The sequence below is a fragment of the Procambarus clarkii genome, chromosome 52 (assembly GCF_040958095.1).
Source record: "Procambarus clarkii isolate CNS0578487 chromosome 52, FALCON_Pclarkii_2.0, whole genome shotgun sequence".
Lineage (NCBI taxonomy): Eukaryota > Metazoa > Arthropoda > Malacostraca > Decapoda > Cambaridae > Procambarus > Procambarus clarkii.
The window spans coordinates 4,359,315-4,381,773 of NC_091201.1; the positions used below are offsets into that span (position 1 = coordinate 4,359,315).

General features: G+C 47.8%; 1 protein-coding gene across 1 annotated transcript in view; it reads left to right on the forward strand.

Moving 5' to 3' along the window:
* The window catches only part of LOC138352033 (serine-rich adhesin for platelets-like), a 60,177-nt gene extending 38,063 nt beyond the window's left edge, over positions 1-22,114 (forward strand). Inside the window, exons 4-5 of the mRNA XM_069304207.1 lie at positions 21,772-21,782; positions 22,044-22,114. Coding sequence (XP_069160308.1) covers positions 21,772-21,782; positions 22,044-22,114 — 82 coding nt within the window. The remainder of the gene's footprint in view (positions 1-21,771; positions 21,783-22,043) is intronic.
* Positions 22,115-22,459: the final 345 nt, after the last annotated feature.

Below are 22,459 nucleotides of genomic sequence, written 5' to 3' on the forward strand. Positions count from 1 at the left end.
GCGGCCCGCAGGCCCACATACCCACTACAGCCCGGTTGGTCCACCAGGCTGTTGCTTGGAGCGACTCGCAGGCCCACATACCCACCACAGCCCGGTTGGTCCACCAGGCTGTTGCTTGGAGCGACTCGCAGGCCCACATACCCACCACAGCCCGGTTGGTCCACCAGGCTGTTGCTTGGAGCGGCCCGCAGGCCCACATACCCACCACAACCCGGTTGGTCCACCAGGCTGTTGCTGGGAGCGGCCCGCAGGCCCACATACCCACCACAGCCCGGTTGGTCCACCAGGCTGTTGCTTGGAGCGGCCCGCAGGCCCACATACCCACCACAGCCCTGTTGGTCCACCAGGCTGTTGCTTGGAGCGGCCCGCAGGCCCACATACCCACCACAGCCCGGTTGGTCCGACACTCCTTGAAGAAAACAAGGATTTTCCGCTGCCTTGTCCGCCATGATGCCAGAGGCATAGACAGCTTGTGGTAGACAGAGACCTGCCCAGCTGACAGCACCATACCCATGCTGCCCTTGACGGTGGTGGAACTGACAGATATCGACAGCATGTCTGTCATCCCATATGGACAGTTCTTAGTTTCTTAGTAAACAGAAGCACTTCTCACACCCCTTCTGTCTCTCTCTCTCTCTCACACGTTCATCCTCTCCCTCTCCCCCTTCCCTTTGTTTCCACTATTCCCCTTGCCCCTGTACCGTCCATGTCCACCTTCTACCTCTCCCATTTCTCTATCATCCCTATCCTTCTATCCTCCCCCCCCCCATCTCCATCTATATGCTTCCTTGTCTCGATCGACACCACTCTCACCCCACCCCTTCCCTTTCCACCCCTCCCCCCCCCTCAACCGCCCCGCCAACCCCCTTAGCCCCCCCCCAAGCTCTCTGTCTCCAAGCCTCCCCCCCCGCCGCCTCTATAATGAGACAGCAAGACATATTTCGCTTATTAGCACCCAAACCACTTGACTCTGAGGGGGGGGGGGAGGGGGGTGTTTTATTATTGCCAAGTTCTTTCAGCAACATGAAAGTTCCTTATAGGACCTTTGTGGTCTACCCGGGTTCGAATCCCGGGCGGGACAAGAGAGTTCTTCAGCAGGATTTTCGGCTGGTCAGGTAACTTGTCAGTCATGGTGGTGGACGGTGGTAGAGTCATTGGTGAGCTGGTAGGAGATTACTTTTAATAGATTCCTGTAATGGGCAGGGAATGGTAAAGGGGGGTGAGGGGTGCTGGAGGGGGGTACAGCTTGAGTGGTGGGTCTAGGGTCTAGGGAAACAAGGGGAATCAGGGTGAAGTAGACGAAGCGAGGGAACATTAGTGTGGCTAATGACTTCGCGAGTTAACTAATAAAAAAAGGTGGAAGGGGGGAAGGGGGGGGGGGTAGGAGATGGGGGGGGAGGTGGAGGAGGGAGGGAGAGGGGACCAAAACGTGGTGAAGGGTTCGAGGTTATTGTGTTAAGTCGTGAAAGATGAGGTCATATGTTGCGTCAGGTCATGACTTCTGTCCACGCCACTATTTCCTGTCCACTTACTGTCTCAGCCCCGGGAGTGCCACTCCTGTGGGGCCCTCACTGGCTGAGGGGTGCCACTCCTGTGGGGCCCTCACTGGCTGAGGGGTGCCACTCCTGTGGGGCCCTCACTGGCTGAGGGGTGCCACTCCTGTGGGGCCCTCACTGGCTGAGGGGTGCCACTTCTGTGGGGCCCTCACTGGCTGAGGGGTGCCACTCCTGTGGGCCCTCACTGGCTGAGGGGTGCCACTTCTGTGGGGCCCTCACTGGCTGAGGGGTGCCACTCCTGTGGGGCCCTCACTGGCTGAGGGGTGCCACTCCTGTGGGCCCTCACTGGCTGAGGGGTGCCACTTCTGTGGGTCTTCACTGGCTGAGGGGTGCCACTCCTGTGGGTCCTCACTGGCTGAGGGGTGCCACTCCTGTGGGCCCTCACTGGCTGAGGGGTGCCACTCCTGTGGGCCCTCACTGGCTGAGGGGTGCCACTCCTGTGGGGCCCTCACTGGCTGAGGGGTGCCACTCCTGTGGGGCCCTCACTGGCTGAGGAGTGCCACTCCTGTGGGCCCCTCACTGGCTGAGGAGTGCCAACTTTATAACCATATACTTTGAATATAGGAGTCCATGTATGGGTACGCGAACAAGGGGACACAGGTGGAAACTGAGTACCCACATGAGCCACAGAGACGTTAGAAGGAACTTTTTCAGCGTCAGAGTAGTTAACGGATGGAATGCATTAGGCAGTGATGTGGTGGAGGCTGACTCCATACACAGTTTCAAGTGTAGATATGACAGAGCCCGATAGGCTCATGAATCTGTACACCTGTTGATTGACGGTTGAGAGGCGGGACCAAAGAGCCAGAGCTCAACCCCCGCAAACACAACTAGGTGAGTACAACTAGGTGAGTACACCACACACACACACACCACACACACACACACACACACACACACACACACACACACACACACACACACACACACACACACACACACACACACACACACACAACAATAACCAGGGCCCCAAACACTGCTCACTCTGGCTGATGGCCACACTAGCTGGGGTCCAGGCACCTGGGGGCCTCAGTGACGACCCATCTACGGACACCAGCTGCTGCTGTCCCCTGCCCCACCTGCTACACCCCTGGGGGGAGGTGCCCCTGGGGGAGGTGCCCCTGGAGAGGTGTCCCCTGGGGAGGTGCTCCAGGGGGAGGTGCCCCTGGGGTAGGTGCCCCTGGGGGAGGTGCCCCTGGGGAGGTGCCCCTGGGGAGGTGCCCCTGGGGCCTCCAAACCCAGAGCCTCACTCTTGTCTACGTGAATTTCGTGTCTCGCGTTCGATGCATCTCGGCCGAACAATTTTTTTTTAATCACATCTGTTATCTTGGAGATTAGCGAGGGTGTGTGTGGGTTTGCGTTGATGGGCGTGTGTGGGCGTTGAGAGCTGTGTTTGGGGGTGATGAGGGTCTGGTGTTCCATCACTTCATGATGGGACGTGTCAAAATCATCACCCATCATCCCACCACTGTACGAAACGAAGACAGAAAATATCACCAGAGTCATTGACGGGGGTTCGATACCAGGCGGCCAACTACCTCGTCCACTACCTGTGCTGAAGACATTGAAAAACTACAAGCAGATGTCAACAAAGTTTTCGACTGGGCAGCAGAAAATAACATGATGTTTAACAGTGATAAATTCAAGGTACTCAGGTACGGCAAAAATGAGGATCTGAAACATATACAGGGTACAAAACACAATCAAATCTGCCCATAGCAGGAAAGCAACATGTTAAGGATTTGGGAATAATGATGTCCGACGATCTAACGTTTAGGGAGCATAACCAAGCAAATATTGCGTCAGCCAGAAAAATGATAGGATGGATTACGAGAACTTTCAAATCCAGGGATCCCATCACAATGGTTGTACTCTTCAAGTCACTTGTGTTGTCCCGTCTTGAGTACTGCTCAGTACTCACTTCCCCCTTCAGAGCAGGAGAGATTGCTGAAATAGAGGGAATACAGAGAACATATACGGCACGCATAGACGAGATAAAGCACCTAAATTATTGGGGTCGTCTCAAAGCTCTCCAAATGTACTCACTAGAAAGGAGACGAGAGAGATACCAAATAATATACACATGGAAAATACTGGAGGGTCAGGTCCCAAATCTACACAGTAAAATAACAACGTACTGGAGTGAACGATATGGAAGAAAATGCAGAATAGAACCAGTGAAGAGCAGAGGTGCCATAGGCACAATCAGAGAACACTGTATAAACATCAGAGGTCCGCGGTTGTTCAACGTCCTCCCAGCAAGTATAAGAAATATTGCCGAAACAACCGTGGACATCTTCAAGAGGAAACTAGATTATTTTCTCCAAGGAGTGCCAGACCAACCGGGGTGTGGTGGGTATGTGGGCCTGCGGGCCGCTCCAAGCAACAGCCTGGTGGACCAACCGGGCTGTGGTGGGTATGTGGGCCTGCGGGCCGCTCCAAGCAACAGCCTGGTGGACCAACCGGGCTGTGGTGGGTATGTGGGCCTGCGGGCCGCTCCAAGCAATAGCCTGGTGGACCAAACTCTCACAAGTCAAGCCTGGCCTCGGGCCGGGCTTGGGGAGTAGAAGAACTCCCAGAACCCCATCAACCAGGTATCAACCAGATACAAGAGTGGTAGGTGGAACGACGCCAGGCCAATGAGTACATACTCTGATACCAGCCAGAGAGTGCGTGCACTCTCTGGCTGGAGCAGTGTTGCATATACTCTAGCAACCTTGAAAGCTGGCGACACTGTTGACTTGCAAAGTGGGCCCTTGACATGTTGCATCTTGCAAGCCTTCAGTGCACCGTATGCTCACCCCGGCACAAGATGCAAGCACTTGTCCACATTGACAAACTGCGTCTGAGAGGGAAATATTAATGAATTATAATCTTGTATTGCTGTATTACCCAGTCGACATGTTGCATGTTTTTGGCCCAGCAGCGTTCGAAATTGTACGTATGTATATATATATATATATATATACATATATATATATATATATATATATATATATATGTCGTACCTAGTAGCCAGAACGCACTTCTCAGCCTACTATACAAGGGCCGATTTGCCTAATAAGCCAAGTTTTCATGAATTAATATATTTTCTCTAATTTTTTTCTTATGAAATGATAAAGCTACCCATTTCATTATGTATGATGTTAATTTTTTTTTATTGGAGTTAAAATTAACTTAGATATATGACCGAACCTAACCAACCCTACCTAACCTAACCTATCTTTATAGGTTAGGTTAGGTTAGGTAGCCGAAAAAGGTAGGTTAGGTTAGATTAGGTAGGTTAGGTTGTCGAAAAACAATTAATTCATGAAAACGTGGCTTATTAGGCAAATCGGGCCTTGAATAGTAGGCTGAGAAGTGCGTTCTGGCTACTAGGTACGACATATATATATATATACATATATATATATATATATATATATATATATATATGTCGTACCTAATAGCCAGAACGCACTTCTCAGCCTACTATTCAAGGCCCGATTTGCCTAATAAGCCAAGTTTTCATGAATTAGTGTTTTTTTGTCTACCTAACCTACCTAACCTAACCTAACCTAGCTTTTTTTGGCTACCTAACCTAACCTTACCTATAAATATAGGTTAGGTTAGGTTAGGTAGGGTTGGTTAGGTTCGGTCATATATCTTCGTTAATTTTAACTCCAATAAAAAAAAATTGACCTCATACATAGAGAAAAGGGTTGCTTTATCATTTCATAAGAAAAAAATTATAGTAAATATATTAATTCAGGAAAACTTGGCTTATTAGGCAAATCGGGCCTTGAATAGTAGGCTGAGAAGTGAGTTCTGGCTACTAGGTACGACATATATATATATATATATATATATGTATATATATATATATGTCGTACCTAGTAGCCAGAACGCACTTCTCAGCCTACTATTCAAGGCCCGATTTGCCTAATAAGCCACGTTTTCATGAATTAATTGTTTTTCGACAACCTAACCTACCTAATCTAACCTAACCTACCTTTTTCGGCTACCTAACCTAACCTAACCTATAAAGATAGGTTAGGTTAGGTAGGGTTGGTTAGGTTCGGTCATATATCTAAGTTAATTTTAACTCCAATAAAAAAAAATTAACATCATACATAATGAAATGGGTAGCTTTATCATTTCATAAGAAAAAAATTAGAGAAAATATATTAATTCAGGAAAACTTGGCTTATTAGGCAAATCGGTCCTTGTATAGTAGGCTGAGAAGTGCGTTCTGGCTACTAGGTACGACATATATATATATATATATATATATATATATATATATATATATATATATATATATATATACATATATATATATATATATATATATATATATATACATTATATATATATATATATATATATACATTATATATATATATATATATATATATATATATATATATATATATATATATATATATTTATATATATATATATACACACATTTTAGTGACATGCACAGAATATATATTTTTTGTTGCATTCTACAAAAGCACTTAAAAAACACTTTTAAAAAGTGTATTATGAAGTGTCTTAATATCCCAAAGTATCCACGTAAAATAGAATGGTAATAGAGGATTTTTTTAGATCTGTTTCAAGATATCAAAAATATCAAGATATCTTGATGCCTGTTTCAGGGGAGACAAACGGCGCTCCCTCTATAGGTGAAGAAAACGATTTAAGGACTCAATTTAATTAAGAAAACGATTTAAGGACAACTCAAGAACTCTCTATCCTAAGGACGACAAGGATAGGATTGACAAGGATCGTTTCTATTTAAGGAAATAGTAACGACTGAACTAATGGAACAAGACAAATTTCAAATCTTGGAGAGGCAAAGGCCGTCAGTGAAATAGAGAGGAACTACAAATACAAAAAATACAATTAATACAATTATATACAATAAAAAAATACAATTATAAAAACTACATATACCATTAGGCTCCAGCACAAGGAAGCTGAAACTTTCACAGGTGACAACAAGGAAATAAGGGAAGTGCTGAGGCCTGAACACACTGAAGAGCGATAATCCAAACGAATTCTTTGTGAATGTGACACTAACATCAAATCATATATATGTCAGATGGCATCCTAACCCACAGCAACTGTCAATCATCAATCATCTCAAGATAATCCCACTAAACTTTGAAGTAGCCTTAAACAGCCAGCCCTTGCAAGCTGAGCCTGCCCTTGCTAGCTGAGCCTGCCCTTGCAAGCTGAGCCTGCCCTTGCAAGCTGAGCCTGCCCTTGCTAGCTGAGCCTGCCCTTGCAAGCTGAGCCTGCCCTTGCAAGCTGAGCCTGCCCTTGCTAGCTGAGCCTGCCCTTGCTAGCTGAGCCTGCCCTTGCTAGCTGAGCCTGCCCTTGCTAGCTGAGCCTGCCCTTGCAAGCTGAGCCTGCCCTTGCTAGCTGAGCCTGCCCTTGCTAGCTGAGCCTGTCCTTGCAAGCTGAGCCTGCCCTTGCTAGCTGAGCCTGCCCTTGCTAGCTGAGCCTGCCCTTGCTAGCTGAGCCTGCCCTTGCTAGCTGAGCCTGCCCTTGCAAGCTGAGCCTGCCCTTGCTAGCTGAGCCTGCCCTTGCTAGCTGAGCCTGTCCTTGCAAGCTGAGCCTGTCCTTGCAAGCTGAGCCTGACCTTACAAGCTGAGCCTGACCTTACAAGCTGAGCCTGACCTTACAAGCTGAGCCTGACCTTATATGCTGAGCCTGACCTTATATGCTGAGCCTGACCTTACAAGCTGAGCCTGACCTTATAAGCTGAGCCTGACCTTACAAGCTGAGCCTGACCTTACAAACTGAGCCTGACCTTACAAGCTGAGCCTGACCTTATATGCTGAGCCTGACCTTACAAGTTGAGCCTGCCCTTACAAGTTGAGCCTGACCTTACAAGCTGAGCCTGACCTTACAAGCTGAGCCTGACCTTACAAGCTGAGCCTGACCTTACAAGCTGAGCCTAACCTTGGGTCCTAAAACTCCATATTTATCAAGAATAGCAACAACTAAAAACTAACGCAGACCTTTAACATTCTTTTGAGACAGAGCCTTGACACTGGTGTTATCTCCAACATACTTAAAAAACCAGCAGAGATAGCACCACTATATAAAGGAGGCAGCAAAGCAGTGGCAAAAAAAATTACAGACCGATAACACTAACATATCGCATCATAAAAGACCTCGAAAGGAATGGAATTACAGTGAAACTGTAAAATCGAGTCTAAGCGCAGTTAAAAGCTCTGTACTTCAAGGTACAGTTCTTGCACCACTACTGTTCCTTATCCTCATATCTGATATAGACAAAAATACAAGTCACAGCTTCGTGTCGTCCTTGGCAGATGATACAAAAATCAGCAAAGTTAAAGTTTTAGACTTGACAGGTTAAGGTAGGTTATGCTAGGCTAGGAACGGTTTGGCTAGCTTAATCCAGTGCTAGTTAAGGATGCTAATCAATCCCTCAAGTGCTAGTTAAGGATGCTAATCAACCCCTCAAGTGCAAGTTAAGGATGCTAATCAACCCCTTCAGTGCTAGTTAAGGATGCTAATCAACCCTCCAGTGCTAGTTAAGGATGCTAATCATCTCCCCAGTGCTAGTTAAGGATGCTAATCAACCCCTCAAGTGCTAGTTAAGGATGCTAATCAACCCCTCCAGTGCTAGTTAAGGATGCTAATCAACCCCTCCAGTGCTAGTTAAGGATGCTAATCATCCCCTCCAGTGCTAGTTAAGGATGCTAATCATCTCCCCAGTGCTAGTTAAGGATGCTAATCAACCCCTCAAGTGCTAGTTAAGGATGCTAATCAACCCCTCCAGTGCTAGTTAAGGATGCTAATCAACCCCTCCAGTGCTAGTTAAGGATGCTAATCAACCCCTCCAGTGCTAGTTAAGGATGCTAATCAACCCTCCAGTGCTAGTTAAGGATGCTAATCAACCCTCCAGTGCTAGTTAAGGATGCTAATCATCTCCCCAGTGCTAGTTAAGGATGCTAATCAGCCCCTCAAGTGCTAGTTAAGGATGCTAATCAACCCTCCAGTGCTAGTTAAAGATGCTAATCAACCCTCAAGTGCTAGTTAAGGATGCTAATCAACCCTCCAGTGCTAGTTAAGGATGCTAATCAACCCTCAAGTGCTAGTTAAGGATGCTAATCAACCCCTCCAGTGCTAGTTAAGGATGCTAATCAACCCCTCCAGTGCTAGTTAAGGATGCTAATCAATCCCTCAAGTACTAGTTAAGGATTCTAATCAACCCTCAAGTGCTAGTTAAGGATGCTAATCAACCCTCCAGTGCTAGTTAAAGATGCTAATCAACCCTCAAGTGCTAGTTAAGGATGCTAATCAACCCTCCAGTGCTAGTTAAGGATGCTAATCAACCCTCCAGTGCTAGTTAAGGATGCTAATCAACCCCTCAAGTGCAAGTTAAGGATGCTAATCAACCCCTCCAGTGCTAGTTAAGGATGCTAATCAACCCCTCCAGTGCTAGTTAAGGATGCTAATCAATCCCTCAAGTGCTAGTTAAGGATTCTAATCAACCCCTCCAGTGCTAGTTAAGGATGCTAATCAACCCCTCCAGTGCTAGTTAAGGATGCTAATCAACCCCTCCAGTGCTAGTTAAGGATGCTAATCAATCCCTCAAGTGCTAGTTAAGGATGCTAATCAACCCCTCAAGTGCTAGTTAAGGATGCTAATCAACCCTCCAGTGCTAGTTAAGGATGCTAATCAATCAAGTGCTAGTTAAGGATGCTAATCAACCCTCAAGTGCTAGTTAAGGATGCTAATCAACCCCTCAAGTGCTAGTTAAGGATGCTAATCAACCCTCCAGTGCTAGTTAAGGATGCTAATTAACCCTCAAGTGCTAGTTAAGGATGCTAATCAACCCTCCAGTGCTAGTTAAGGATGCTAATCAACCCTCAAGTGCTAGTTAAGGATGCTAATCAACCCCCCCCAGTGCTAGTTAAGGATGCTAATCAACCCCTTCAGTGCTAGTTAAGAATGCTAATCAACCCCTCAAGTGCTAGTTAAGGATGCTAATCAACCCCTCAAGTGCTAGTTAAAAATGCTAATCAACCCTCAAGTGCTAGTTAAGAATGCTAATCAACCCCTCAAGTGCTAGTTAAGGATGCTAATCAAACCTCCAGTGCTAGTTAAGGATACTAATCAGCCCTCCAGTGCTAGTTAAGGATGCTAATCAACCCCTTCAGTGCTAGTTAAGAATGCTAATCAACCCCTCCAGTGCTAGTTAAGGATGCTAATCAACCCCTCCAGTGCTAGTTAAGGATGCTAATCAACCCCTTCAGTGCTAGTTAAGAATGCTAATCAACCCCTCCAGTGCTAGTTAAGGATGCTAATCAACCCCTTCAGTGCTAGTTAAGAATGCTAATCAACCCCTCCAGTGCTAGTTAAGGGTGCTAATCAACTCCTCCAGTGCTAGTTAAGAATGCTAATCAACCCCTCCAGTGCTAGTTAAGGGTGCTAATCAACCCCTCCAGTGCTAGTTAAGAATGCTAATCAACCCCTCCAGTGCTAGTTAAGGGTGCTAATCAACTCCTCCAATGCAAGTTAAAGATGCTAATCAATAAGCTAGTTCACCTAGAGCGTTAATCCCCCAATCCGGGATTGGTAAAGACTAGGTGAGGGATCCTTGGACCGCGAAACAGTTCAAACCGCTCATTTAACACACAAGTTAGCGGCCAAGTTGGGCCTCCCTGGCCCAACTTATTTACGACCCATCAACTTAGATTTTTACATAATACTTTAAACAAAAATGGCGCCGAGACGGTAACTGGAGCGTCTCTCACCAGGAGGAAAAATGTCTACATCATCGAGGCGAGAGAGAGAGAGGAGGAGAGAGAGAGAGAGGGGAGGAGAGAGAGAGGGGAGGAGAGAGAGAGGGGAGGAGAGAGAGAGGGGAGGAGAGAGAGAGGGGAGGAGAGAGAGAGAGAGAGAGAGGGGGGAGGAGAGAGAGAGGGGAGGAGAGAGAGAGGGGAGGAGAGAGGGGAGGAGAGAGAGAGGGGAGGAGAGAGAGAGGGGAGGAGAGAGAGAGAGGGGAGGAGAGAGAGAGAGAGAGGGGAGGAGAGAGAGAGAGAGAGGGGAGGAGAGAGAGAGGGGAGGAGAGAGAGAGGGGAGGAGAGAGAGAGGGGAGGAGAGAGAGAGGGGAGGAGAGAGAGAGAGGGGAGGAGAGAGAGAGAGGGGAGGAGAGAGAGAGAGAGAGAGGGGAGGAGAGAGAGAGAGGGGAGGAGAGAGAGAGGGGAGGAGAGAGAGGGGAGGAGAGAGAGAGAGGGGAGGAGAGAGAGAGAGAGAGGGGAGGAGAGAGAGAGAGAGAGGGGAGGAGAGAGAGAGGGGAGGAGAGAGAGAGGGGAGGAGAGAGAGAGGGGAGGAGAGAGAGAGGGGAGGAGAGAGAGAGAGGGGAGGAGAGAGAGAGAGGGGAGGAGAGAGAGAGAGAGAGAGAGAGAGAGAGAGAGAGAGAGAGAGAGAGAGAGAGAGAGAGGGGGGGGAGGAGAGAGAGAGAGAGAGAGAGGGGAGGAGAGAGAGAGGGGAGGAGAGGGAGAGGGGAGGAGAGAGAGAGAGGGGAGGAGAGAGAGGGGAGGAGAGAGAGAGGGGAGGAGAGAGAGAGGGGAGAGAGAGAGGGGAGGAGAGAGAGGGGAGGAGAGAGAGAGAGAGAGAGAGAGAGAGAGAGAGAGAGAGAGAGAGAGAGAGAGAGAGAGAGAGAGAGAGAGAGAGAGAGAGAGAGAGGGGGGGGGGGAACACACTCCCTGGGGGAGAGTGTTGTTGGGTAGGGAGGGAAGACACATGGAGCAGGAAGGTAAGGGAGGGAGGAAGGGGGGGGGGGCATGGCTAGGGAAGATAGCGAGGAGCTATACAGATAACAGGTTTTAAGCTCCAGTGTTTAAAGTCGCTATCGCTGGACACATTTTCTTAGGGAAGTCGTTATCTCTTGTCCCAACTGCTAATGACCCCGTCCGCGGCCCCTTGAACGCTAAGCTTTCCAATGCGTTCTTTTTCAGGTCAAACTTTGTTAGGGGGGGGGGAGTAAATGGGCAGAGTTTCTTTCACCCTGATGCCCCCTGTTACCTAGCAGTAAATAGGTACCTGCGAGTTAGACAGCTGCTACGGCCTGCTTCATGGGGTGTGCGTGTGAAAAAAATTAGTAGTTAGTAACAGTTGATTGATTGACAGTTGAGAGGCGGGCCCAAAGAGCAGAGCTCAACCCCCGCAAGTACAACTAGGTGAATACAACTAGGTGAATACACACACTAACAATTCTTAATTCTCTTTCCTTAATGACTGTTCTGTCCAACACTACCAGTGCCATTAATTCCCTATGCAGAGATCACGTCAGACTGCGTCCAACAGCCTAGTTGACCAGACCATTAACCAGGAGACCGGGCCGCGGGGACATTGATCCCCGGAACCAGCACAAGGTAGATAGTTAGCCATCATTATCATCATCTATTCCCTAGACGACACCAGGACCCCAGAGCGGGTCCTTGTGCTCGTCTTGTGTTAATGGTGGTACGGTAGTTAGTGGCTAGCGTCGCTCCTCCTTGAGACGGCACAAGTGTCTTAAAGATGGCTACCAGTCTCTCACTGTGGCAGTCACTGTTATGGCTACCAGTCTGTCACTGTGGCACTCACTGTTATGGCTACCAGTCTGTCACTGTGGCAGTCACTGTTATGGCTACCAGTCTGTCACTGTGGCAGTCACTGTTATGGCTACCAGTCTGTCACTGTGGCAGTCACTGTTATGGCTACCAGTCTGTCACTGTGGCACTCACTGTTATGGCTACCAGTCTGTCACTGTGGCAGTCACTGTTATGGCTACCAGTCTGTCACTGTTATGGCTACCAGTCTGTCACTGTTATGGCTACCAGTCTGTCACTGTGGCAGTCACTGTTATGGCTACCAGTCTGTCACTGTGGCAGTCACTGTTATGGCTACCAGTCTGTCACTGTGGCAGTCACTGTTATGGCTACCAGTCTGTCACTGTGGCAGTCACTGTTATGGCTACCAGTCTGTCACTGTTATGGCTACCAGTCTGTCACTGTGGCAGTCACTGTTATGGCTACCAGTCTGTCACTGTGGCAGTCACTGTTATGGCTACCAGTCTGTCACTGTGGCACTCACTGTTATGGCTACCAGTCTGTCACTGTGGCAGTCACTGTTATGGCTACCAGTCTGTCACTGTGGCAGTCACTGTTATGGCTACCAGTCTGTCACTGTGGCACTCACTGTTATGGCTACCAGTCTGTCACTGTGGCAGTCACTGTTATGGCTACCAGTCTGTCACTGTTATGGCTACCAGTCTGTCACTGTGGCAGTCACTGTTATGGCTACCAGTCTGTCACTGTGGCAGTCACTGTTATGGCTACCAGTCTGTCACTGTGGCAGTCACTGTTATGGCTACCAGTCTGTCACTGTGGCAGTCACTGTTATGGCTACCAGTCTGTCACTGTGGCAGTCACTGTTATGGCTACCAGTCTGTCACTGTGGCAGTCACTGTTATGGCTACCAGTCTGTCACTGTGGCAGTCACTGTTATGGCTTGACTCTGGCACGTTTGGGTACACAGTTTCCACCTGTGTTCCCTTGTACGTGTTCCACCCGGGCTAAATAATCCATCCTTGTCTGCACTGTCAATTCCCCCCTGAGGATTTTGTATGTGGTGATCATGTCTCCCCAGGCTCGTCTGTCTTCCAGCGACGTGAGGTGCAGTTCAAGCAGCCTTTCCTCGTAACTCATGCCTCTTAGTTCTGAGACTAGCCTAGTGGCATACCTCTGAACTTTTTCCAGCGTTGTCTTGTGCTTGACAAGGTACGGGCTCCATGCTGGGGCCGCATACTCCAGGATGCTGTGTGTTTACTAGTTGTGTTTTTACGGGGGTTGAGCTTTGCTCTTTCGGCCCGCCTCTCAACTGTCAATCAACTGTTTACTAACTACTTTTTTTTTTTCCCACACCACACACACACACACACACCCCAGGAAGCAGCCCGTGACAGCTGACTAACTCCCAGGTACCGATTTACTGCTAGGTAACAGGGGCATTCAGGGTGAAAGAAACTTTGCCCATTTGTTTCTGCCTCGTGCGGGAATCGAACCCGCGCCACAGAATTACGAATCCTGCGCGCTATCCACCAGGCTACGAGGCCCCCCTGTGTGTGTATGTATGTGTGTGTGTACTCACCTATATGTACTCACCTATATGTGCTTGCAGGATCGAGCATTGACTCTTGGATCCCGCCTTTCGAGCATCGGTTGTTTACAGCAATGACTCCTGTCCCATTTCCCTATCATACCTGGTTTTAAAATTATGAATAGTATTTGCTTCCACAACCTGTTCCTGAAGTGCATTCCATTTCCCCACTACTCTCACGCTAAAAGAAAACTTCCTTACATCTCTGTGACTCATCTGAGTTTCAAGCTTCCATCCATGTCCTCTCGTTCTGTTACTATTCCGTGTGAACATTTCGTCTATGTCCACTCTGTCAATTCCTCTGAGTATCTTATACGTTCCTATCATGTCCCCCCTCTCCCTTCTTCTTTCTAGTGTCGTAAGGCACAGTTCCCTCAGGCGCTCTTCATACCCCATCCCTCGTAGCTCTGGGACGAGTCTCGTTGCAAACCTCTGAACCTTTTCCAGTTTCATTATATGCTTCTTCAGATGGGGACTCCATGATGAGGCGGCATACTCTAAGACTGGCCTTACGTAGGCAGTGTAAAGCGCCCTAAATGCCTCCTTACTTAGGTTTCTGAATGATGTTCTAACTTTTGCCAGTGTAGAGTACGCTGCTGTCGTTATCCTATTAATATGTGCCTCAGGAGATAGATTAGGTGTTACGTCCACCCCCAGGTCTCTTTCACGCGTCGTTACAGGTAGGCTGTTCCCCTTCATTGTGTACTGTCCCTTTGGTCTCCTATCTCCTAGTCCCATTTCCATAACTTTACATTTGCTCGTGTTGAATTCTAGTAGCCATTTCTCTGACCATCTCTGCAATCTGTTCAGGTCCTCTTGGAGGATCCTGCAATCCTCATCTGTCACAACTCTTCTCATCAACTTTGCATCATCCGCAAACATCGACATGTAGGACTCTACGCCTGTAAACATGTCGTTAACATACACAAGAAATAGAATTGGTCCCAGCACCGATCCTTGTGGTACTCCACTTGTTACTGTTCGCCAGTCCGACTTCTCGCCCCTTACCGTAACTCTTTGGCTCCTTCCTGTTAGGTAGTTCCTTATCCATTCTAGGACCTTTCCCCCCACCCCCGCCTGCCTCTCGAGCTTGAACAGCAGTCTCATGTGCGGTACTGTATCAAAGGCTTTTTGGCAGTCCAGAAATATGCAGTCTGCCCAACCATCTCTGTCCTGTCTTATCCTCGTTATTTTATCATAGAATTCCAGAAGGTTTGTTAGGCACGATTTCCCTGTCCAGAACCCATGTTGATGTTTGTTCACAAACCTAATGTTCTCCAGGTGTGCAACCAGTCGTAGCCTAATTATTCTTTCCAGTATTTTACAGGGGATGCTTGTCAGTGATACAGGTCTGTAGTTAAGTGCCTCCTCCCTATCTCCTTTCTTGAAGATCGGCACGACATTTGCCTTCTTCCAGCAACTGGGCAATTCTCCTGACATAAGTGACTCATTAAAGATCATTGCCAGAGGCACGCTGAGGGCCTGTGCTGCTTCTTTTAGTATCCACGGTGATACTTTGTCTGGTCCAACTGCTTTAGTTGCATCTAGAGTTGTCAACTGTTTCATTACCTCCTCTGCTGTCACCTCTATATCTGATAGTCTTTCATCTAGGGTAACCCCTTCCAACAATGGGAGCTGCTCAGGCTCGGTAGTGAACACTCCATGGAAACTGGCATTCAGTGCCTCGCAGATTTCCTTGTCACTTTCAGTATATGCCCCCTCTGTCTTCCTTAGTCTTGTCACTTGGTCGTTCACCGACATTTTTCTTCTTATATGACTGTGTAGTAACTTAGGTTGTTTTTTCGCTTTGATTGCAATATCGTTCTCATAGTCCCTTTCCGATGTTCGTCTTATGTTAATGTAATCGTTCCTAGCTCTGTTGTATCTGCTTCTGTTGTCCTCTGTTCTTTGTCTTCTGTACTTCCTCCACTCCCGCCTGCTGGCCATTTTTGCTTCCTGACACTGTCTATTAAACCATGGGTTATTATATTCCTTCTTATTTTTTCCCTTTACCGTTGGTATAAATCTCTCTTCGGCCTCCTGGCATTTCTGTATGACTAGGTCCATCATATCTTGGACTGTTTTTCCTCTAATTTCTTCCTCCCACTGCACTTCACCCAGATAGTCCCTTATCCTCATATAGTCCCCTTTCCTGTAGTCAGCTCTCCTTTCCCAGATCTCTTGTCCCATGGTCATAATTTTGAATTCCATCATGTAGTCAAAGACTAGGACACAATGGTCACTGGCCCCTAGAGGTATTTCATGCTCTAAATTCTCGATATCTTCTACGTTCTGGGTGAAAATCAGGTCTAATAGGCTCGGTGCATCTCCTCCTCTTTCCCTTGTGTCTTCCTTCACATGTTGTGTCAGGAAATTCCTGTCTATAACATCTACTAATTTTGCTCCCCACGTTTCATCCCCTCCATGGGGATTCCTTGATTCCCAATTTATCTCTCCATGATTTAGGTCCCCCATGATCAGCAGCTTCGCTCTCATTCTGTGGGCTAGTGTTGCTGCCTTCTGCAGTTCATCAATACATGCTTTGTTGTTGTCATCATACTCCTGCCTGGGTCTTCTACTGTTTGGTGGGGGATTGTAGATTACCATGATCACAATCTTCCTCCCATCTACTGTCAGAGTTCCATGTATGAAGCTTGTGCACTCATTGGTAACTCGATTTCCCAGGTCTTCAAACTTCCATTTCCGCTTTATTAGGAGTGCTACTCCCCCTCCCTGTCTCTGTGTCCTCTCTTTTCGTATCACCTGGTACCCTTCAGGAAAGATAGCATCTGAGATCATGTCATTAATTTTAGTTTCCACAATTGCAACTATGTCAGGATCTGCTTCACTCACTCTTTCTTTTATCTGTGTGTGTGTGTGTGCGTGCGTGCGTGCGTGCGTGCGTGCGTGTGTGTGTGTACTCACCAAGTTGTACTCACCTAGTTGTGTCTGCAGGATCGAGCATTGACTCTTGGATCCCGCCTTTCGAGCATCGGTTGTTTACAGCAATGACTCCTGTCCCATTTCCCTATCATACCTGGTTTTAAAATTATGAATAGTATTTGCTTCCACAACCTGTTCCTGAAGTGCATTCCATTTTCCCACTACTCTCACGCTAAAAGAAAACTTCCTAACATCTCTGTGACTCATCTGAGTTTCAAGCTTCCATCCATGTCCCCTCGTTCTGTTACTATTCCGTGTGAACATTTCGTCTATGTCCAATCTGTCAATCCCTCTGAGTATCTTATACGTTCCTATCATGTGCCCCCTCTCCCTTCTTCTGTCTAGTGTCGTAAGGCACAGTTCCCTCACGCGCTCCTCATACCCCATCCCTCGTAGCTCTGGGACGAGTCTCGTTGCAAACCTCTGAACCTTTTCCAGTTTCATTATATGCTTCTTCAGATGGGGACTCCATGGTGAGGCGGCATACTCTAAGACTGGCCTCACGTAGGCAGTGTAAAGCGCCCTAAATGCCTCCTTACTTAGGTTTCTGAATGACGTTCTAACTTTTGCCAGTGTAGAGTACGCTGCTGTCGTTATCCTATTAATATGTGCCTCAGGAGATAGATTAGGTGTTACGTCCACACCCAGGTCTCTTTCTCGCGTCGTCACAGGTAGGCTGTTCCCCTTCATTGTGTACTGTCCCTTTGGTCTCCTATCACCTAGTCCCATTTCCATAACTTTACATTTGCTCGTGTTGAATTCCAGTAGCCATTTCTCTGACCATCTCTGCAACCTGTTCAGGTCCTCTTTGAGGATCCTGCAATCCTCATCTGTCACAACTCTTCTCATCAACTTTGCGTCATCCGCAAACATCGACATGTAGGACTCTACGCCTGTAAACATGTCGTTAACATATACAAGAAATAGAATTGGTCCCAGCACCGATCCTTGTGGTACTCCACTTGTTACTGTTCGCCAGTCCGACTTCTCGCCCCTTACCGTAACTCTTTGGCTCCTTCCTGTTAGGTAGTTCCTTATCCATTCTAGGACCTTTCCCCCCACCCCCGCCTGCCTCTCGAGCTTGAACAGCAGTCTCATGTGCGGTACTGTATCAAAGGCTTTTTGGCAGTCCAGAAATATGCAGTCTGCCCAACCATCTCTGTCCTGTCTTATCCTCGTTATTTTATCATAGAATTCCAGAAGATTTGTTAGGCACGATTTCCCTGTCCAGAACCCATGTTGATGTTTGTTCACAAACCTAATGTTCTCCAGGTGTGCAACCAGTCGTAGCCTAATTATTCTTTCCAGTATTTTACAGGGGATGCTTGTCAGTGATACAGGTCTATAGTTAAGTGCCTCCTCCCTATCACCTTTCTTGAAGATCGTGTGTGTGTGTGTGTGTGTGTGTGTGTGTGTGTGTGTGTGTGTGTGTGTGTGTGTGTGTGTGTGTGCGTGCGTGTGTGTGTGTGTGTGTGCGTGTGTGTATATGTGTGTGTGTGTCTGTGTATGTGTGTGTGTGTGTCTGTGTATATGTGTGTGTGTGTCTGTGTATGTGTGTGTGTGTCTGTGTATGTGTGTGTGTGTCTGTGTATGTGTGTGTGTGTGTGTCTGTGTATGTGTGGGTTGGCGCTGCATTTCTGAAAAGTATTATATAGAATATTTTGTCAGTTAATACATTTTAATTTTTAATATTTCACGAAAAAATTGAACAAAGTTCCATTTAAAAATGTGTCGAATTAACATTAATTATATGCAGTAAAAACATTATTAAAAATTTACTAGTCAATCTCTTAATAAAATGAACTCAGGATATTTCATTTGACAGAAAATCTGTCAAATTAAATTCTAGACGCATTAAGCACTTAATTATTTCATTTAATTTCAAGACCAGTTACTAATCTAAATTAGCTCTTCAAGCACCTTTCCGTAGCGGCGGAAATTGCTTGCCGTGATAACCCTAGACAGCAGTTGAGAGTCGTTTGGGAAGGCCAGAGGATAGCAGACAGACGAAGTGTTGGCTATGTAAGTGGTGGACCACAGGTGTGGTGGACCCACAGGTGTGGTGGACCACAGGTGTGGTGGACCACAGGTGTGGTGGACTACAGGTGTGGTGGACCCACAGGTGTGGTGGACCACAGGTGTGGTGGACCCCTAGGTTTGGCGGACCACAGGTGTGGTGGACCCACAGGTGTGGTGGACCCACAGGTGTGGTGGACTACAGGTGTGGTGGACTACATGTGTGGTGGACCCACAGGTGTGGTGGACCCACAGGTGTGGTGGACCACAGGTGTGGCGGACCACAGGTGTGGTGGACCCATAGGTGTGGTGGACCACAGGTGTGGTGCACCACAGGTGTGGTGGACCACAGGTGTGGTGCAACACAGGTGTGTTGTGTCCCCTCAGCTGTCCTCTTGCCCTCTCAGCTTTCTCTTTGCTTTCTCAGCTTCATTCTTTCTCTCTCAGCTTTCTCCTTCCCCCCCCCCCCCCTCGAGCTCTCATATCCATTTCATCTTCAGCTTTCCCTTATACTTTCCCGTTTCCTCTCCCTTCTCAGAACTTTCACTTTTTAAGATCTTAAATCCTTTTCTTTCTCGTATTCCCCTCTCCCTTACATTTCTCCCCTCTCTCCTCCCTTTCTCCCCTCTCCCCTCCCTTTCTCCCCTTATATGCACTACTTTATTGAATTCTCGGTATTAATTTAGTTAAGAATCTGCTACGGAGGAAGATATCTACAGGGTGAGGGGGGGACGAGGGTGTCTTAGACGGCAGGGTGAGGGGGGACGAGGGTGTCTTAGACGGCAGGGTGAGGGGGAACGAGGGTGTCTTAGACGGCATGGTGAGGGGGGACGAGGGGGACTTAGACGGCAGGGTGAGGGGGGAACAAGGGTGTCTTAGACGGCAGGGTGAGGGGGGAACAAGGGTGTCTTAGACGGCAGGGTGAGGGGGGAACAAGGGTGTCTTAGACGGCAGGGTGAGGGGGGAACAAGGGTGTCTTAGACGGCAGGGTGAGGGGGGAACAAGGGTGTCTTAGACGGCAGGGTGAGGGGGGAACAAGGGTGTCTTAGACGGCAGGGTGAGGGGGGAACAAGGGTGTCTTAGACGGCAGGGTGAGGGGGGGACGAGGGTGTCTTAGACGGCAGGGTGAGGGGGGACGAGGGGGACTTAGACGGCAGGGTGAGGGGGGACGAGGGTGTCTTAGACGGCAGGGTGAGGGGGGGGGGACGAGGGTGGCTTAGATATCAGTAGTCTTTGCTTGGGCAGCAGAAAATAACATGTTTAACAGTGATAAAATCCAGGTACTCAGGTACGGTAAAAATGAGGATCTGAAATATAATACAGGGTACAAAACACAATCGAATCTGTCCATAGTAGGAAAACAGCATGTTAAGGATTTGGGAATAATGATGTCTGACGACCTAACGTTTAGGGAGCATAACCAAGCAAATATTGCGTCAGCCAGAAAAATGATAGGATGGATTACGAGAATTTTCAAGTCCAGGGATCCCATCACAATGGTTGTACTCTTCAAGTCACTTGTGTTGTCCCGTCTTGAGTACTGCTCAGTACTCACTTCCCCCTTCAGAGCAGGAGAGATTGCTGAAATAGAGGGAATACAGAGAACATATACGGCACGCATAGACGAGATAAAGCACCTAAATTATTGAGATCGTCTCAAAGCTCTCCAAATGTACTCACTGGAAAGGAGACGAGAGAGATATCAAATAATATACACCTGGAAAATATTGGATGGCCAGGTCCCTAATCTACACAGTAAAATAACAACATACTGGAGCGAAAAATACGGAAGGAAGTGCAGAACAGAACCAGTGAAGAGTAGAGGTGCCATAGACACAATCAGAGAACACTGAACATCAGAGGTCCACAGCTGTTCAACACCCTCCCAGCAAGCATTAGAAATATTGCTGTAACAAAGATGGACGTCTTCAAGAGGCACTTAGATAAGTTCTTGCAAGAAGTGCCGGACCAACCAGGTTGTAGTGGATATGTGGACCTGCGGGCCGCTCCCAGCAACAGCCTGGTGGACCACGTTATCACAAGTCAGGCCGAGCTCAGGGAGTAGGAGAACTCTGGAAACCCTATCCAGGTATGCTCCGGGTATACCACGGGAGCGTGAGAGCCAGGAGGAAATATAACGGTCAGTGAATATGGCGTCACAGCGAACGTAGCAATTAAGAGCAGGAGCCAGAGATCAAAGGTGCCATCACAGGCAGGTTTGTACCTCAAGGCTTGAGTGACGGAGCACCTGGTCTGTGTGGGTCCCCTTTGTTGAGGTCACACTCCACACCACACGCAATATTTTCTTTCCCCTCTCCCTCTCCCTCTTCTCTCTCCCCTCTCCCTCTTCCCTCTACCTCTCACCTCGTATTCCCTCTTCGTCGCCTCAGTCAAAGCCATCTCGCTTGTGCGTTCTTGCTCTTGTCAAAATTTAATTAAGTTCCTTCAGTAATTGGTAGGTGGAGGTTCCTCAGAGGACGGCCGGAGGACCACCTCTCTTGTGGGTGTGGCTGCTGGCCCGGCTGGACAGGGAGGGAGGGATAGGAAGGATAGAGAGGGAGGGAGGGAGGTGTTGAAGTCATGCAGGTCAGGAGGAAGCAGTGTGTGTGTATTAGGCCAGCGACGCCTCCATCCCCGACGGTGTGTGGGGGGTCCGTTGTCATTCTGCCACACTGCTCGCTTCTTATGTGGGGGGCAGTGTGGTGGGGGGAGGGGGGCCATGTGGAGGGGGCCATGTGGGGGGGGGGCTATGAGGAGGGGGCCATGTGGGGGTGGATTCTGAGGGGGCATAATAATGTTGTTAGAGAGGACATGTTGAGACAGAGATATATGCAAGATAATATTTACCTTATGGGAGAAATATGTTGAAATGAATGCATTAATTTTCAGGTAAATATGACAGCAAACAGGTCGAGAGTCACAGTACTAGAGCACCGACAGCTGGTAAGGCGGGGCTCAAGAGTTAGTATTCAACTCTTCAAATACAATGAGAAACATCATTGAAGAGTCCTTGTCTAATTATATGTATATCCATAACCAATTCTGAAATACTACACATTAATTATTTTGTGTTCTTCAGTCAGTTTGAAGGTTGGTGTTGCGTTGATATAACTCCTATAGGCACGTAGCTACAAGACCATAAGACTCATTCACATATGTTTGTCCTACGCTTGAAACAATCAGGTTGAGCCTTCTACTATGTCACCCGGGAAGTTGTTCCATAAGTCAACACCCCTCCCCGTGATCAAACCAGTATTTACCCAGGTCTTTCCTAAATGTAAACTTGTAAGATTTATATTTATTGTTTCTTGTTCTATTCTGCGTTCATATACTTAAAATGGATTCCGGCAGTGAAAGATCTTTGCACGTTCTCTAAGTCAGCAGTTTCTCCAGCTTTGAATGGAGCTGCTAATGTGCAGTAATGGTCCACCCTAGAGAGCACTAGTATGCTATAATGGTCCACCCTAGAGAGCACTAGTGTGCAATAATAGTCCACCCTAGAGAACACTAGAGTGCAAAAATCGTCCACCCTAGAGAGCACTAGTGTGCAATAATGGTCCACCCTAGAGAGCACTAGTGTGCAATAATGGTCCACCCTAGAGAGCACTAGTGTACTATAATGGTCCACCCTAGAGAGCACTAGTGTGCAATAATGGTCCACCCTAGAGAACACTAGAGTGCAATAATGGTCCACCCTAGAGAGCACTAGTGTGCAATAATGGTCCACCCTAGAGAGCACTAGTGTGCAATAATGGTCCACCCTAGAG